The following is a 16,323-nucleotide window of genomic DNA, read 5'->3' as shown; positions in this document are numbered from 1 at the left end:
GAGAATAAATTACCCTTTTACTTTTGAGTAGCACACCTATCTGATTGTTTTAATTTTTCCACTGCACTGCCAGCAGATCTGTGAACCTGTAAGAGCTGTCTTCTCAGGCCACTGCCCAGATGGGCTGAGGCCAGGCACACAGGTCTGGAGATTGTCTGGTCTGATGCCCCTGCTCAGAGTAGGGTCAGCTAGAGCAGGTTGCTCTGGGCTGTGTCCAGTTTTTAATATTTTCAAGCGTGGAGACTCTAAAACCTCTCTGGACAACCTGTAATAGCATTCAGTCATCCTTACAGTAAGAAAGGTTGTTTCAAGTTGTGGCGTTTGAGTAGTGTTTTGGGTTCTTTTATAAATCATGCTTGACATCATATAGTTCATGCCTAATACATTGGCATTTTACATTATTTAAAAACTTAAAAGATTGATTAAATTGATGCATTTTTTTTTTTTACTTTGACATATCAGCAAATGTAGTGCAATTTAGGTGTTATAATTTCAATTGTAACACTTTTAGAGAAACATTAATATTGAAAAGGACTGAAATTTTCTTTAAGATTTGTTCTTGATGGTGTCTGCTGGCTTCAGTGGGTAGTGAGTCCCTTGATGCATGTGAATATCAGTCAATATTTTAGTATGTCAAGATCTGATTTCCTGTTCTGATAGTTATTTTTGAAGCAGGCAGTGTGCTTTGAGAAGCGCAGCTTCCCCCCTCCACCCCAGCTCTCTTCTTTTCTTTGCTACCAGCTGAATGCTTGCTTGTCATTTCTTGATGGATCCCACGCCTTAATAATTCTCAATATATGTTTCTGAAGTGTTTGAAGGAAGCATTTGGAGAACAGTCTGTTGAGGGAGTTTGTTCTTCAACTAGACCGCAAAAGAGTTCAGATCACTCTCTGGAAAACCATTAACAATTTAATTCTTTTTATAAAAAAAAAAAAATCACGTGCTTCAAAACAATTACTTTTCAAACAAGGGTTGGATATGAAAAAAGTATCCAAGAGACTTGATTGAAGGTTGTCTTTTAAGTTTTACTGCGATATGCCAAGGAACGTATAATAGAAACATAAATATTATTAAGCACAACACCCAGCTGAAAACAGTGTCCAGGACTTCCTGTCCCTAATAACCAGTAATTCCAATAAATACCCAAGTTCCACTCTTTGTTTCAACACTTAATCATAGAAGACCACTGTAGGATTTCTTTGCCTTGTCCTGATTAAGTCTGTCTTCATTTGTCAGGAAACATTGTTTTCCTAAATGCAGTGACTCAGCATTTGAAAAGGTTGAAGGTAGAGACCTATTGGACTGATTTCCACCGATGGGTTTCCTTCTGTTTTGAGATCCAGCTGCTTTTCTCATGCTGCCCACTGTCGGGAACAGGCTTTTTTTGCTTCTTTTGCAGTCTTCATTTAATGTGGCCCATTCTTGTACTTTGGAGTCTAAGTATTATTGCAATATAGCTGGTGTTGTGTGTTAGAAAACCAGAGTTTAAAAAAAAAAATAAATTTATATATATATATATTACAATCCCTTAGGCTATTGCAGAGCTTTTTTATCACGTCTGAGATGAGACAGACTGTGGAAAAGGTAATTCCTTTGATAGATATGTCTGACGGGCTGTCTTCTTTCTTTTGTCCTGTAATAAAAATGTAGGAATTAAACTTTAAAATATTCCCTATTTGTTTAGAAAGAGAAACTTGGAAAAAGGACAGTAGTAGCCCATAGTTGTCAGATGTGGACAATGAAAGAATGAGTACACAAAATAAGATGGCTGTGAAGAGTTTTTACTGCATAGATTTTTTTTTTTTTTTTTTTTTTGACAAGGGTAGTGCTACTGAAAGACAAATAACTGCTTACAATTAGCCAAACAACTGGCAATGACAATTCTACAAGTTGATTACTGTCTTTGTTGCATAGACTCTGGATGAACTGCTTGAACTTTAAGGTGTTCCGTAGAACAGCAATTACCAGACCAGTTCCTGTGGTGCCCCTGTGAGATAACTCATTTATTGCTTGTCATTGTCTTGTCCGGATGCAGGACGAAAGGCTTAGGTCAAGATGTATGAGCTTATGGTATAATAGATGTGTAGAAACTAGTGCAGGACTAAATGAGAAAGAAACCCTGATATAATAGGCTAGTTCTTCTCCTCCTTCCTCCCCACTACTGCTTTTATACCCCACAGGTTCACATAAGCCATTTTCAAATCATTCAAGTCTTTCCCTGAGCCTCTCTGAATGTGAGCTCTTCTTTCTGTCTCCATTGTCTGAACAGATCTCTCTCTGCTCCTGCACCTGCCTTCTGTTGGTTTGCCTGATGTGCTTATCTCTTTACTGAAGCTTGAGTTCTTACACAGAGCACAGCTTTGGACATGGCTGAAGTTCTTGAGCTCAGGAGGAGGAGAGAGGAGTGGGGAATAACAGCTAGGTTCCAAGATGGATATTTTGCTGTGTATGAACTTTTAGGAGGTGGCCTTTAGGTAATGAAGAGGAAATATTTTTATGTTATAGCAAGAAACAGAAGTTAATTATATTTTCTGATGGGGGATTTTTTCAAGATCATTGCCTTAGCTGAAGGTACTGGCAAAGCATTACTTCAACCTAATTTAGAAGGATTGCTTTTAGATCTTTCTCTTAGCCTATGCAATATACAACTGTGCCTGTAGAATGCAGAAATCAATTGATTCAGCATATCTTCTTTGTCTGTCACTGAAAAGGTGTATATGGAAGAGGGGGGTGTCTACATATAATTGTTTTCATTTTACAGGGTTGATTATTGGGAGATTCAGTAGCTGGAATTTTTATTTCTGAGTTAATCACAAGTTCTGCATTTTTGTGTTCACCGTTTTTCCAATAACCTTGTCTAGCTGAGTTTTGAAGAGAAAGGCATTGCTTTTGTCTGCACACAAGTGTTTCTGCACTCAGTTCACCTAAGTTGTCATAGCAGTTGGATTTCATTGTGCACTTGGTTCTTGTTTAACACTCATATTAAGCACTGTTGTATTGTTAGAAAAGTCTACTGAAAAAAAAGAGCTATTCCTTAGAAATGATGTGAGATGTGATTGTGGCAGGGTGTCTGTTTAAGTGTTTTGGGAAACATTTATGACAATTTCTAGCTCTTGGTAACTCTTCAGTCTTTAGATCTCAAGGGGTGTTTCATTTATCAATGAGGTCAATGATAATTTGCTTTCTAATGAACAGTGTTTTGCTACTATGAGATGGGGAAGTAGAGGCACTGAGTTCAAATGAGGTTTCCTAGGTGATTCAGCCAGGTCAGTGCCAGAGCTGGAGAGGGCCTTTCTGGGGTCATTACATTCACTGAGAGTACTATTGAATATACTGACTAAATAATTGGATAATGTAAAAACTACCATGTACTACCTTTTATTTTTTCTGAATGTGTCTCAGGAGTGCAGTTATAAGCAGCAAAACAGATACTCTCTAAACTCAGAGAACAAAATTATTTCTCTATTGTCAAAGAATTATGAATTCCATTGTTTCATAAATTAGTTGGTTGACTTTATTTATTAATGTGAGCTAACTCATATCTTCTATGGTACTCAAGTGCAAAAAATGCTGATGATTTGACGACACGATCTGTTATCTGAATTTCCATTTCAGATGCTGCTCATTTGATGTGGTTTGAAAGGCTTTATGTGTGGCTACAGTGCTTTGAGAAATACATTTTATATCCAGCCATAATACTGAATGCACTCACCATTGATGCTTTCTCAATTAGTAAATACAAGAAGCTTGGTACACAGTAAGTAGATTATAACTCAAAGCATGTGATTAGTAGAGTATTTGGTTTTAGACTGAAGACTGAGAAATGGAATTTGTTTTTAAATAAGCCTATAATCTTGTCGCGGTTTGCTTTCATGCATATTAGTTCAAAATACAATAGTCATTGGCTTTGCTGCAAGAAAAATGCAAAGGTAGTTAGCTTAGCACACTAAAATATGTCTCCAGTGAGAGAGAGTGAAATTAAAAGATTAAAGAGCTATATATAGATGTATATGGAAGGTCTAAATGTCAATTAAAAGCAAGACACACTATACCAGGCTGCAGGTGTTTGATGGGCATAAACTCAGTGGGGTAACTAGAATTAATCAGATGAAAATGAGAAATCTAGGCTGGATATCAGGAAACATTTCCTAACTGAGGATTTTTAACACTATGCTGTAGTCTCCCAAAGGAGTTATCAGAGGCTTCACCACACAAGTCTTTTAAGGTTGAATAAAATATTAAACAGTGTAGAAAGGTGCATAGTCTTGTATTAAGAGTGGTTTGAGAAAGATGGGGGTACAAGTTTTGATGAAGTCTGATGTCTTAGATATTAAGCAGAACTGGTGATGCTGATCCATGGTCTCACAGTATGATCCTTGCTGACAGCCTTTTATGGTAAGTATTTTAGTCAGCGACTTGCCTACTGCAGATATTCAGCAGGCTTAGTGACTGCAGTATCCCCAGTGAGCAGAGTTTCTGCAGCCTTTTTATCAGAATGACAGTGATGCAGATGATAAAACAAAGAAACAGCCTTGGAATGTTCCAGTAGCAAGAAAAACTGCTGGGAGGTGGGGGAGAGCTCCTCAGTATCCACAATAACAGATTCCTAATTTCAAATATTAGATAAAAAAAACTTTGATGTAAAAATTGCATGTTGATTTAGTTATTTCTCTCTCTTGAGGAGCAACACAGCTTTAGGAACTACAGAACTATAAGGAAAAGGCAGACCCTGCTTTTAGGAGTTGAAACTTGGACTAGGACATTAGTCAAATTTTCTGCATATTTCCCACAGACAGCTACTTTTCCAGAGAGACTCTTGCCACTGACTCATTGATAACCTCTGCATCCCCACTGACCTTTTTTCTGCCCAGGCACTTGGAAGATGCCACAGCCTAGGTGCTTCAAGAGTTCAAGTGTATTGTCCAGGGTGACACTGAAACCACACTTATCCCTCTATTTAGTTCTGCAAGGCTGGGAGAATTAAAAGTAGTCAGAAAGCCATTTGTTACCAGCCAGCAGACGTGACTGAACACATGCGCGGAGCAAATATGTAGGGTTAGGAAGGTGCTATTTTTACATAGTCATTCCTCCAAGCTAGATTGCACTTTAAAGTATCACCTCCCTCAAGTGTTCAGAAGAAATGAGTCAGACCCCCAGAAGTCTTGAGATTAAAGAAAGTAATTACATTTGTCTGCCTCTGATTGTTTGGCCTGTGGGGGAATACCACAGCAGCCCTTTCCTTCCCCATCCCCCTGGTGTCTGTGTGATCACCTGCGTAAAACCTTTCTCCTTTTCCTTGTAACTCTGGTCTATTATCTATGAAACTCCCTTTTCCTCTGGTTCTCCTCTTTAATATATTCTCCCTACAGCTGCCATCCAAATGCCACACACAAAGCATTCATCTTCAGATGAATCCTACCTCTTTCTTAACTCTGTAAACCCATGAGGGATCCTGGATTCTCCTTGCTACTTCCATATACAGTGCTACCGAGGGTTGTACTTGTTGTGCTTTAATGCATAAATACCTGTTTTCTGTTGCTGGAACATTCCTTAGTTATTGACCACCCATGATGCTGTAGGGAAGGGAAGACACTCTCCCACTCAGCGTCTGGAAGTGTCTGAGGTGGTACATTTTGTGTGATTTGATGTTGGAGTTTTCCTCAAATTGAATTTATCTTTTAAAGAAGCTTCACCTTGCCTTGTGATTTAAAGGACTGCAGTAATTTGCTTCTTGAGGAGGCAGAACAGCTCCTTTATAGTCAGGAGTTTGCTTGAGCTTTCCAGGCCTTGATGTGCTGGCTATTAAAAGGACCCATGCTGACAGGGCCTGCCCCTGTTACCTGCCAAAAAGGCACTGGAAATCATCCCCCCTACTCACGCTCCCTTACATCTTTTCCCAGGAGCTAAGGCCTCAGGAAAAGCACCTTCTGTGGCAGTATTTTTAAAGAAGGAATAATGAGCAGATTATTTTCTGTTACCCTCTGAATGCGTTATTTTGTAAAGTGTCATTTTTTGGTGAGGGTTTCATCATAGTAACAAGCTCAGTGACAAAAATGTCTTCCTTTTGCTCTATAATTTGTAAGTTTCTGTGTGAAAATTTCTCCATGTTGCAAGAATTTGCTGCTTTCTGAAGAATGAGATCTACAACTGGTTAATATAGGATACACTGGGATGGCTTCTGGTGGCGTCAGAATCTATTTAGCTTAGTCATTATGTTTTCCATTCAGAAGTGTGGGGCAAATTGAAAAGAACAGCTTTGACAAGGTGGAAAATTAGGTTAGCTTGGCGTTTCATTCCAACAGTAATGCTCTGCTGATCCTTTAGAATGACCAGCACTCAAAATAAAGTTGCATCTGCATTACAGGAGATACACAATAATGAATAAATGCCACATAAAATCAACCTGGAAAATAGGAATCTTGCTAGGATGGTGGAAACCTGTTGAGCTTTCTAGCCTGCCAAGTGTCAGTCACGGCAGCAGCTATTCTACTGGTTAGCAGCAGGATGAAGGGGAAGCTTCCATGCGTTTTGCAAATACCTGGTCTATTTCTCACTCATTATACATTGAAGTCCCCACATTTTGGAAGACATAGGTGCAACACAGCTTCTTTTCATCTGATGAATTACTATATAGAATAGTCATCTTTCTGGTCAAGAACAGTGGTAAGAATTTCAAACACTTCACATCTGTGTTTTTATCCAGAATTTTGGCAGTCCATAATGAAATTACAAGTAAAATTATAAATTCTATCATTGAATGAAATTTCTTGTAATTAAAAAAAAAAGAGCTTAAGGATTTTTTTTTTTTTCCGAATTACAGTAATGTATTAATGAAACTGCCAAGGTATTTCCTGGACTGAAGTTTTATTTTAAGAAAGATATAAAAATGTCTATCTAGATTCTTAGGTTTTAGTAGTCATTACCACTCTTTTTAGTACAGAGTTTGTTCTTTTTTGCAACTTATAAATGTGTAATAATGATAAGGGAAAAATACTGAATTTCTCATAAGTAAATTAAATGCGATGATATTATTTCTATACTCTTTTAACAAATAAGATATGTAGATTTAGATATGCATAGCAATCTAGAATACATCTGGTAAGATATTTGTATTTAAGAGCTTTTTAATTTAATGCCTTATGACTTGATTAGGTTTTTCTCTCTGCTTTTCTTACAGCTGTGACATTATCCTGATAACAGTTGCTGGGATGAAACTCCTCCGCTCCTCATTCTGTAATCCTATTAATCAATTTGTTACTTTGAGTTTTACTGTGATCTTCTTCAGATTTGACTACAGAGACATTTCAGAAAATTTCTTGCTGGATTTCTTCATGATGTCCATTGTATTTCATAAGGCAAGTTTTAGAGCTCCTATAATTTCTTTGGAAAATATATCTTCTCAGTGTCACCTGGATGATCAATACGTGGTAGGACTTTTAGAAGTAATGAATGCATACACAGACTCACATTATTGCTACTATAGAGGAAAAAATCTGTTAAATTGAAAAAAAGGCTTTGATTAAGTGTTTTTTCTGGCTTTGTGCAATGTTTTTCATCTACTTTTTGTTCACATGTTGCTATATAAAGTTCAGGATTGTTGTTTTCAAGAGGAGAATTCTCAATGAGTTTGAAAGATCCTCTTGGGTCATTAGTGCAGGACTGTCCTCCAGATCAATCGCCTGGTGTTTTTATCTCGGTTTCCTTTGAATGCCTCTAGTGGTTGACTCAACAACTTCCTTTGGGAAATTATTCCATTATCTAATCACCCTCATGATAATAAATGTTTTCCTAATGTCAGCCTTAACATTTTTCTTTTCCTATTTTCAGTCTGTTATCCTTGTGGTGCTGCCCTTAACCTTAACCTCAGTGCTCCTTCCTCTCTATTACATTGTTAACTCTTGAAGTGTGCTCCAGTTGAGTTTATTTAAAAACTACCAAACCCTTTCTGCATCAGTCAGGTCAGATCCTGTCTTTATTTGGAATCTAAGCTGTTTCACTGAAAGAATTAGGCTTAACTGATACCTTGAGAAAACATGGGGAAGTACTGAAGATTTGAAAGTATTTGTCCAGATGTAACTCTGGTGAGGTGTTTGGTTTTGTTGTCCCTTGTTTTGTTTGGATTTTTTTTGTTCAGGCTTCTTTGCTTGATTTCTTTTTCTAAAATATTCCTACTGTATGTGTGAGTATGACCCAGATAGCATCCTGTAGTTTCTGAGAGAAGAAAGACATGGTTCTATATTGGTTGCTGCATGTGCTGTGGAGGTATCTAGCCCTTCTACACAAGGGGCATCAGCTCATACTGCTGTCCATGCCCACCTGGAAATTTCAGGCTTCTTATGGAAAAGCCCAGTTAATTGGTGTTACATTGGGAGTTCCCCATCATTTAGAGTGAAGGAGAGATTAAATGCTTTTCCTGCTTTATTTCTGTGCTGCTCTATGAGAAGATGAGAAAGGAGGAATCACAACTTGATGAGGTAACTTGAGCTCACAGTTTTTGCTGAACGCTTGGACCACACTTCAGCAGAAGCTTCACCTGCTTCAGGCCTTCGCTTTCAGAACTGTTGTTCTGCTTTCTCTCTGCTGGGGTGAGAAGGCAAGGGCTGGGGAGGAAGGGCAGAAGAAGAGGAGTAGAAGAGATGAGACAAAGCTCTGCTTTAGAAAGATCCCCCTCCACTATACTCTGACCATAAAACAGGACTAGAGCAATTTTTTAAGTTTCTTAGCTTAGAGTGAAAGATAACCAACAAAAGCGATGCAGAGTTTGCTAGCATTATGCCAGTTTTCAATATTTGTTCCATTACCATGTTCACTAGAGAAAGGGGGAAGTTTCTGCCTCCAAAGAAGTTTATCACTGATGTGCATCAGTGGAATGTCTGACTGATGGTTTCCTCAGTCCTAAAACTCATTCTCTAAAAACCTCTTTACAGGATCAAAAAATCAGCATGCCAGAATTGAAAGTTCCACTACTTGTTAATTGTTTTGTAAATGTTGACCACATGAGCATATCACAAAATACTGCTGTGAGTTATTGCATGCTTTTGTAAGAAAGAGATATAAATCTTTTCAGTAGGATTTTTTTTACAGTGTTACTTGGGTAGATTGAAGCCACTGATCACAGTGGAAAGACTAGTGTTAGCAATGAGAATGAGATAGTGAAGGATGCTTGTTAAATTAAGCAGAGATGTTTGCTAAAATAACTACTGCTCTACTAGACTGAAAACTGTACTACAGACATGTTTTGAAAATGTAGTTTTAGCATTGATCTTCCATCTTCATATCTAACAATATCTGAAATTATGCAGGTCATTAGTTCAGCAAGTGGAATTGTCCTTGTTCCATTTAAAAATTCTAAGTCAAACGGTTGAATTATTTATATTACAAAAGCACATGCACAATTTCACAATGATCATTAGATCCAATATGAAAAATAGCATTGCAGATGATAGCAATTAAATTCCTTTTAATTTCAAATCATAAAGGGCATAAGTTTTCTTTACCCTAATTAAGGTTTGAACTTTAATTAGCTCAGCATTGTGGGACTTCAGTAAAGGATATGATCACTTGAGGATAAAGATGATGTGTGTTTATTTTATACTATAGGCCCTAAGCAAGCTGCATCCACCTTTGTTCTTAAAAGCTTTATGGGTCTTCACAGATTCTGTCTGTATTTCGGTAGTTTTTATGTTTGCACTTATTTTTTAAAATACGAACAAAATCTGAAATATTGTCTATTGCTGTCACCTTTAGTTATGCAGAGTTTATCACACAGTCATGACTGATTTTTGTTTGCACATCGAAAATGTCAGTTTGCCACTTTCTTAATTAGGGAACACTAGAAGTGCTGTGTCACAGTCATAGTGACAGCAATTTTTAAGCAACCTTACCCCACAAAAAGCATTTAAAACACAGTGGTAATATTTTTTTCTTCTACCAGGCACTGGGGAAGAAAGAATCTAAATTCAACAGACATTCATAACTGCACTAGTCACTCTTGATGCAGATTATATGGAATAAAACTTTGCTAATAATGTTTGGTAGAGTATTTCTAAATAGCTCACTGATTGTGCTTCCCTTGTTTTCCCCATTGTGCTGTTAATTTAATGTAATTTATTCAAATCAGAAACTCCAAATGAGCATACTGCTCCCTGAGCAAGCTGGGACACGGAAGTCCGAATTGCTGCTCACAGATTCTCATCTCTCTTAGCCAAAACACCCACACTGAGGTGACACAGGGAACAAGAGAGTCTATTCAGTTCTATTCCTGAGATTTTTTTTTTTTTTTTGTCTTTTGAACATCGTACGACTTACTAATGTGACACAGTTAATTCAATTATTTTTAAAAAATGAGCAGCTGTTTACATTTTGACAAATAACAGAATGTGAAAACACTAAATGTTGATTTAGGCACATACAGAGTGTGCTATTTTGTATTTCAAATTGCCTTGGGAAGACAGCATGATAAACAGTTAGGAAAGATTTTCTTACTTGTTTTTGAGAATGATTTCAGCTTTCAATTCAAGTGAAACAGGATTTCTCCATCTTTCTTAGACTGAGACTTTCCATGTAGCAAGACCAGATTGTGTCCTTGACTACAACCTGGGATTCTTCTGTCCAAAACTCCTGTTGTCTATAATCTTTAAATCAGAGCTGAATGGCCTTTCAAAAGTATGTGGTTGCTCATTCAAAATGTGTGGGTGTAATGCTCTGATGTATATTCTGCAGGAAGTCAAACCAGATAATCAAGACAGTCTTGGTCTATGTGACTCCATGTAAACTTTTCAAATGAGCCAGTTGTTCTCCCTGGATGTGTTAGGAGATAGTGTCAGTGCAAAGGTTAATAAGAATGTTCATATTAAGTGAAAATGGAAACCCACAAAAAACGGAGAATATATTCTTATAGGCATAGCAAATATGGAGTATGTAATAGGACTTAGGAAATTTCTTCCTAGACTTTTAACACTAGGAAAAGTTCTGAGACTCTTTCTTGTAATAGAGTAAAAGAAAGTGGAAATATTAAATGGTTTGAATAGTTTATGTGGAACTGATTAAAAAGAGGCCTTTCTTCCATCCTTTTGCTGTCTACTGACATAATATCAAACTGAGGAAAAGCTCTAACACATGCAAAAGCTATGAGAGGAAGAGCATATGGATGGTTAAGTGATGTTATAGCTCATCCAGTCCATTTTTCTTCAGTGTGATAAAAACAAACAAAAAGTAAAACAGTAATGTACCCAGCACTGCCTTCCGTGGCAGATGTGTGAGATGCTTTTGAAGGATGTCTGGAGCAGCTGCTCAAGAACGAACCGGTATTTAAGTGTGAAGTGGAAGCGGATACAAATCATTCAAACAGCCGGGATATCAGTTTGGAACTGGCTGAATGTTAACAAGGATGCTCAGGGCAAGACTTGTCCTCAGCTCTTTTGCTGTGCTCTGTTAAAAATGTAGTTTTCCGTTTCATCCAGTACCACAGGCATTCTCTAAATTTTGCTGGTGGAAAGGAGTCATAGTATGTCCCTGAACTGCTTTTGGAACCTCAAGCAGAGCTGATGTTGAGCTGAAGGAGCAAAGACAGCAAAAAAACTGGGTAGTGTGGCTGTGGATCCTGCTGGCTGTAGTGTGCTCTTGGCTATTACAAAAGCCTAGTGGGAGGTTCTCGCCAGTCTCTTCACTACTGGGAGCATGCTGCTAAACTGGCTCTTACCAGCAGCTCTTTCATCTCTACAGCACAACTGAGAAATTATACTTGTACTTTGGAGTATGGATTTTTGGCAAATCTGTGCAGCTTCCTTTAAGCCCTAAAGAGTGAGCCACCCCTAGCTTACACAGTCATCTACCACATGGATCTGAATGGGAATATCTAAATGGGAATGATGACTGCCATTAATATTCTGATATATAGGACTACAACTTCTTATCTCTTTCACAGTCTTATATGTTACTGTCAGGTAGTTTAATGGCCTCCTAATTTGTGTGTGGATGAACTAATTAGTAAAACAAAAATATGAAATCACCTTATATTTTCTTAACATCAAGTCTTCTGAGGGTTCTGAATTTGTCTTCATGCATAAGGCAAAATAATCAAAGAAGCAGAGCTTGTTAAATTTGCCTTCATTAACACTGAATTTATTTGCCTAAGTACTCTTATTCCTGCTGAGCTCACTTAAATATACAACTTCCCTGTTCGGTATTTTTTCCTCTTTCCCATAATACATTTTCCAGCTAATAAGGAATCCACATTTTTGTGAGAATTTTTCTTTTTCTGCATACTGCTTTCTGGCATAGTATCCAAGACCCACATTTATGAAGGATGATCTTTGTCAAAGTAGATCCAGCTCACGCAGCCAGTTTGTAGCAACCTGGCAGACCTGTGCTGATCAGGCTTAACTTTCAACATCCACAACACAGTCCCTTGGACAGGAAAGAAATTATGTGTGTCATCTTGTTTTCCTTCATTTTATGAGAAAGTGCTGCCAAGTGCATTGACCTTCTTGGTGCTTTGTTGAAGTCAAGTAATTAACCTATTGGATCTTTTTATTGCCTTTGTGGCAATAAAACTCTTGGTTAATTGGCATGTCTCATTGATTTAGGTGCTACTTATAAGTCAAATGCCTCACTCTTTTTCCTTTCCTCTTCTGATTTTTCATCCTTCTCTGAATCTGATGTTTCACCTCAAGGCTTCTGGCTCCAAGTCATTAATTCATATTTTAATCCATTCGCTGCCATTTGTGCATACTGAAATCCAATGTCTTAATTATCTATACCCTCTTGGCTCACAGCTGTTTCCTCAATTTTTGGTATCTGGTATATAAACCCTTTTTAAGACACTTTCTACTGAGTAAAATACCCAAGGCTACATCTGATATTTGACAGGATAATCCCAGTGGTATTTTCCATAGACTCCTTAGCTCTCTTGGGTACTGTACAGTTCATGTTTCCTCTTAATATTGGAGAAATGGTTTAATTGATTTTTCATTCAGCCTACTGTCACTGACCTCTTTGTCAGACTTCATTCATTACACTATTCCTGAATTACATTTTCTCTCTCTCTCTTTTTTTTTTTTGTCTTGTTTTCTCTAGAATGGGCCAAGTACATTTAGGGGTTCAGGGAGGTGTACACCCACTCACTGGGTCTGTATGGCTCAGTATCCACTATATACTATATCCACTATGTTCATGTGCATTTGTGCTGATAGAGGCCTGTTCTGTCTGTGTTGATGCCGGCACTGAAAGAGAAACCTGGAGTACTGCAGTGCAAACAATGTTTTTTCTTATGTCCGCTTTTACCACAGAATGATAGAATTACTTGAGTTGGAAGGGACTTTAAATATCATTGAGTTCCAACTCCCCTGCCATGGGCAGGAACACCTTCTAACAAATCAGGTTGCTCAGAGCCCCATCAAACCTGGCCTTGAACACTTCCATGGATGGAAGCATCCACAGCTTCTCTGGGCAACCTGTTCCAGTACCTCACAACCCTCCTAGTGAAAAATTTCTTCCTAATTCTTTATCTCTTTAAGTTAAAAACCATTCCCCCTTTTCCTTTCACTTCAGGCCCCTATAAAAGCCCCTCTTTCCAGCTCTCTTGTAGGTCTCCTTTCAGTACTGGAAGGCTGTTTTAAAGTCTCTCTGGAGCCTTCACTTCACCAGACTGAACAACTCCAATTCTCTCAGCCTTTTCTTCATAGGAGAGGCACTCCATTCCTCTGACCATCTTCTTTGCCATCCTCTGGACCCACTCTGGCAGGTTCCTGTCTTTCTTGTGCTGGGGCCCCAGAGCTGGATGCAGATATTCCAGGTGAGGTCTCACCAGAGCAGAGCAGAGGGACAGAATCCCCTCCCTGGTCCTGCTGCCCACACTGCTTTGGATGCAGCCCAGGACACGTTTGGTTTCTGTGAGTGCACATGGCTGGGTCATGTCCAGCCTCTCATCCACTTGCAGCCCCAAGTCCTTCTCCACCGGGCTGCTCTCAATCCATTCTCTGAGCAGCCTGTGTTTGTGCCTGGGATTGCCCCAACCCAAGTGCAAGACCTTTCACTTGGCTTTGCTCAACTACATGAGATTTGCATGGGCCCAATCCTTTCAAAAAGGAAATTTCTGGGAAGATACAGTGTTAGCAGAATCCATGCCTATGAAGGCTTTCCTGAAAATGCTTGAATCAGTGCAGCTGATGAGTCCATTCCGAGCTGCGCTGATTTATTTTGCTTGTCTGGCCCTCTTCATATTAAACTGATGAGCTCTGATCTTGTCGTTTTTGCCCACCTTGGGATATATGTGAACCTGTTTTTTTTACAATGCCACAGGTTCCTTCCCAGGACTCTTGCTATCAGCTGACAATGTAGGAAGAAGCAGCATCTGCCATGAGCAAATCCAGGCCTCTGTTAGGATTTATCATCATCTCCTTGTCATAATCCTTACCATACTTACATCTGGTTAACATTTAACTTCAATTGTAAGGCTTTCAAGGCTTGCTACTCAAACTGCTTAAAACATGCTTGTTTTGTACATTGTCAATGTTAAGTGTTGAATGTTGTGTTTGAGGAATATATTCTTTCCTCCAAGGTTTGATATCAGAGATTTGGACTGATTATATTTTGATCCTCTTGTATGTAGTACATTAGACAATGATTTTGAAGCCCACAATATAAAGGCTTCAGGTGTCTGTGAGCATTTGCAGATAAAGACATCCTGGAAAGTATTTGTTGTAGGTTCAAACACAGCTGTCCAAATATGCCAGTAGAATGTCACAATTACTTAACACATAAGCATTAAAAACTTCAGTATTTCCAGTAAATCTTGTTTTGCAGGATTTTGTAGGTGCAGTTTGTTTTAAATGGTATTAAATAAAACCCCAAAAGTCAATGATTTGCAAAGGATAGCCAGGAACAAGAGTAAAATTCTTCCACCAAATTTAATTTGATATCCTTAAACACATACATACTTACAGCTTTTCCCTCTTGATGTATATTAATTTTTATTGACATACCAAAAAGAAAATAAAAAATATACCAGTAGGTATTAGAATTTAATTCCAAAAGCTGGAGTTTCCACTTGATCAGAATTAGCTTAACATGAAAAAGTAAATACTCCTCTCGGAGTCTCTGTTCAAATCATCTGAAGTTCTCAGGATCTAAAGAGAAGTATAAAGAAATACCTGTTCAAACTGGGAAGTAATTTCTTTCTGCACTTAAGTTTTTTTAATCTCAATTTGTGTTGCATGTAAAGCATATTGCTATATATATATATATATGACCATTATTTTTGTTTAAAACCTATGTGTAAATATAGACAGTTTTTATAAAACACAGAAAAATTCAAACTTAGCAAGAAAATGTTAATGTTTATGCATTATTTAGTCCCAGAGTTGCCAAGAAGTCTGCCCACACAAAATTCCAACAGATGCCAAACACATAGAAGGGCCGCCAAAAGCTGAGAGCATTGCATAGTCTCTATTTCACACTGAGTCATTTAAATTCAGGTGTTAACCTCTGCCTAGTTTATTAAAACCTATCAGACTCCACAAATCTTTCATTATTCATGTACATTAACTGCATTATCCATTAACTTTGTTTGTACTGGTACTTAAATTTAGTTAAGTAAGAATAACCAGATTCAAAGAAAATCCTGGGAAGATAAGTCTTTGCCTTTGCTTTGTTTATTACTCTCTGGTGCACCAGAAGTCTGTAGGGTCTTCAGAACTCATAGAAGATTTAAGGATGATTAAGATAAACTGTGTTCCCACATAAATAAATATGAAAGATGGATGCATGTTCTTCACTTCTACTTGACGGTAGTGGAAATGTGCTGGTTTAAATTCACTGAGCATGCTGATAATTTCAAGTCTTTATCAAAGATTTTAAAAACTGTTTCCTGTGTTATACTGTCACATACATAAAGATATCTAGGAATATTAGAACTTTTATGCCCCCTAAATAATATATAATTATATATTATAAATAATATAGTAACATGTAATAGTTTCTTCTTATTGAAATGTAGAAAGCTTTGCAGATCTAATAAGGCTTAGTACAAATATTCTTTTATAAATTGTTCTAAAAGGAAATGCAGAAGTCTTAAATAAAAATTAATCTTTTATGTATGTTTAAGGAAATGGTTATAAAAAGAGGGTTAAAAATCACCAGAGACTATTTTTTTCACCTTGACTTTAGATGGGAAGGTTTCCTCTTTGTATCTAGCACTGTTATGCCTCACCCTCCCTCATTCGAACAAAACTCTGCTGAGGATAATTTGTGTGTTTCACAGAAACACAAAAGGGCTGAGGTGTCCCATCAGGTCTCATGGAAGTGGTTTTTTTCTAGTTTGGT

At 37.7% G+C, this 16,323-nt stretch overlaps 1 protein-coding gene across 1 annotated transcript in view; it reads left to right on the top strand.

The window, feature by feature from the left end:
• Positions 1-16,323, top strand: part of PCNX2 (pecanex 2) — a 151,371-nt gene that overhangs the window by 71,580 nt on the left and 63,468 nt on the right. Inside the window, exons 20-21 of the mRNA XM_083856391.1 lie at positions 3,616-3,757; positions 7,178-7,355. Coding sequence (XP_083712517.1) covers positions 3,616-3,757; positions 7,178-7,355 — 320 coding nt within the window. The remainder of the gene's footprint in view (positions 1-3,615; positions 3,758-7,177; positions 7,356-16,323) is intronic.

Source organism: Zosterops lateralis (genome assembly GCF_965231275.1).
Source record: "Zosterops lateralis genome assembly, chromosome: 3".
In the NCBI taxonomy this organism is placed as follows: Eukaryota; Metazoa; Chordata; class Aves; order Passeriformes; family Zosteropidae; genus Zosterops; species Zosterops lateralis.
The sequence above is the reverse complement of the archived record's forward strand: the minus strand, read 5'-3'. Positions and strand labels throughout refer to the sequence as shown.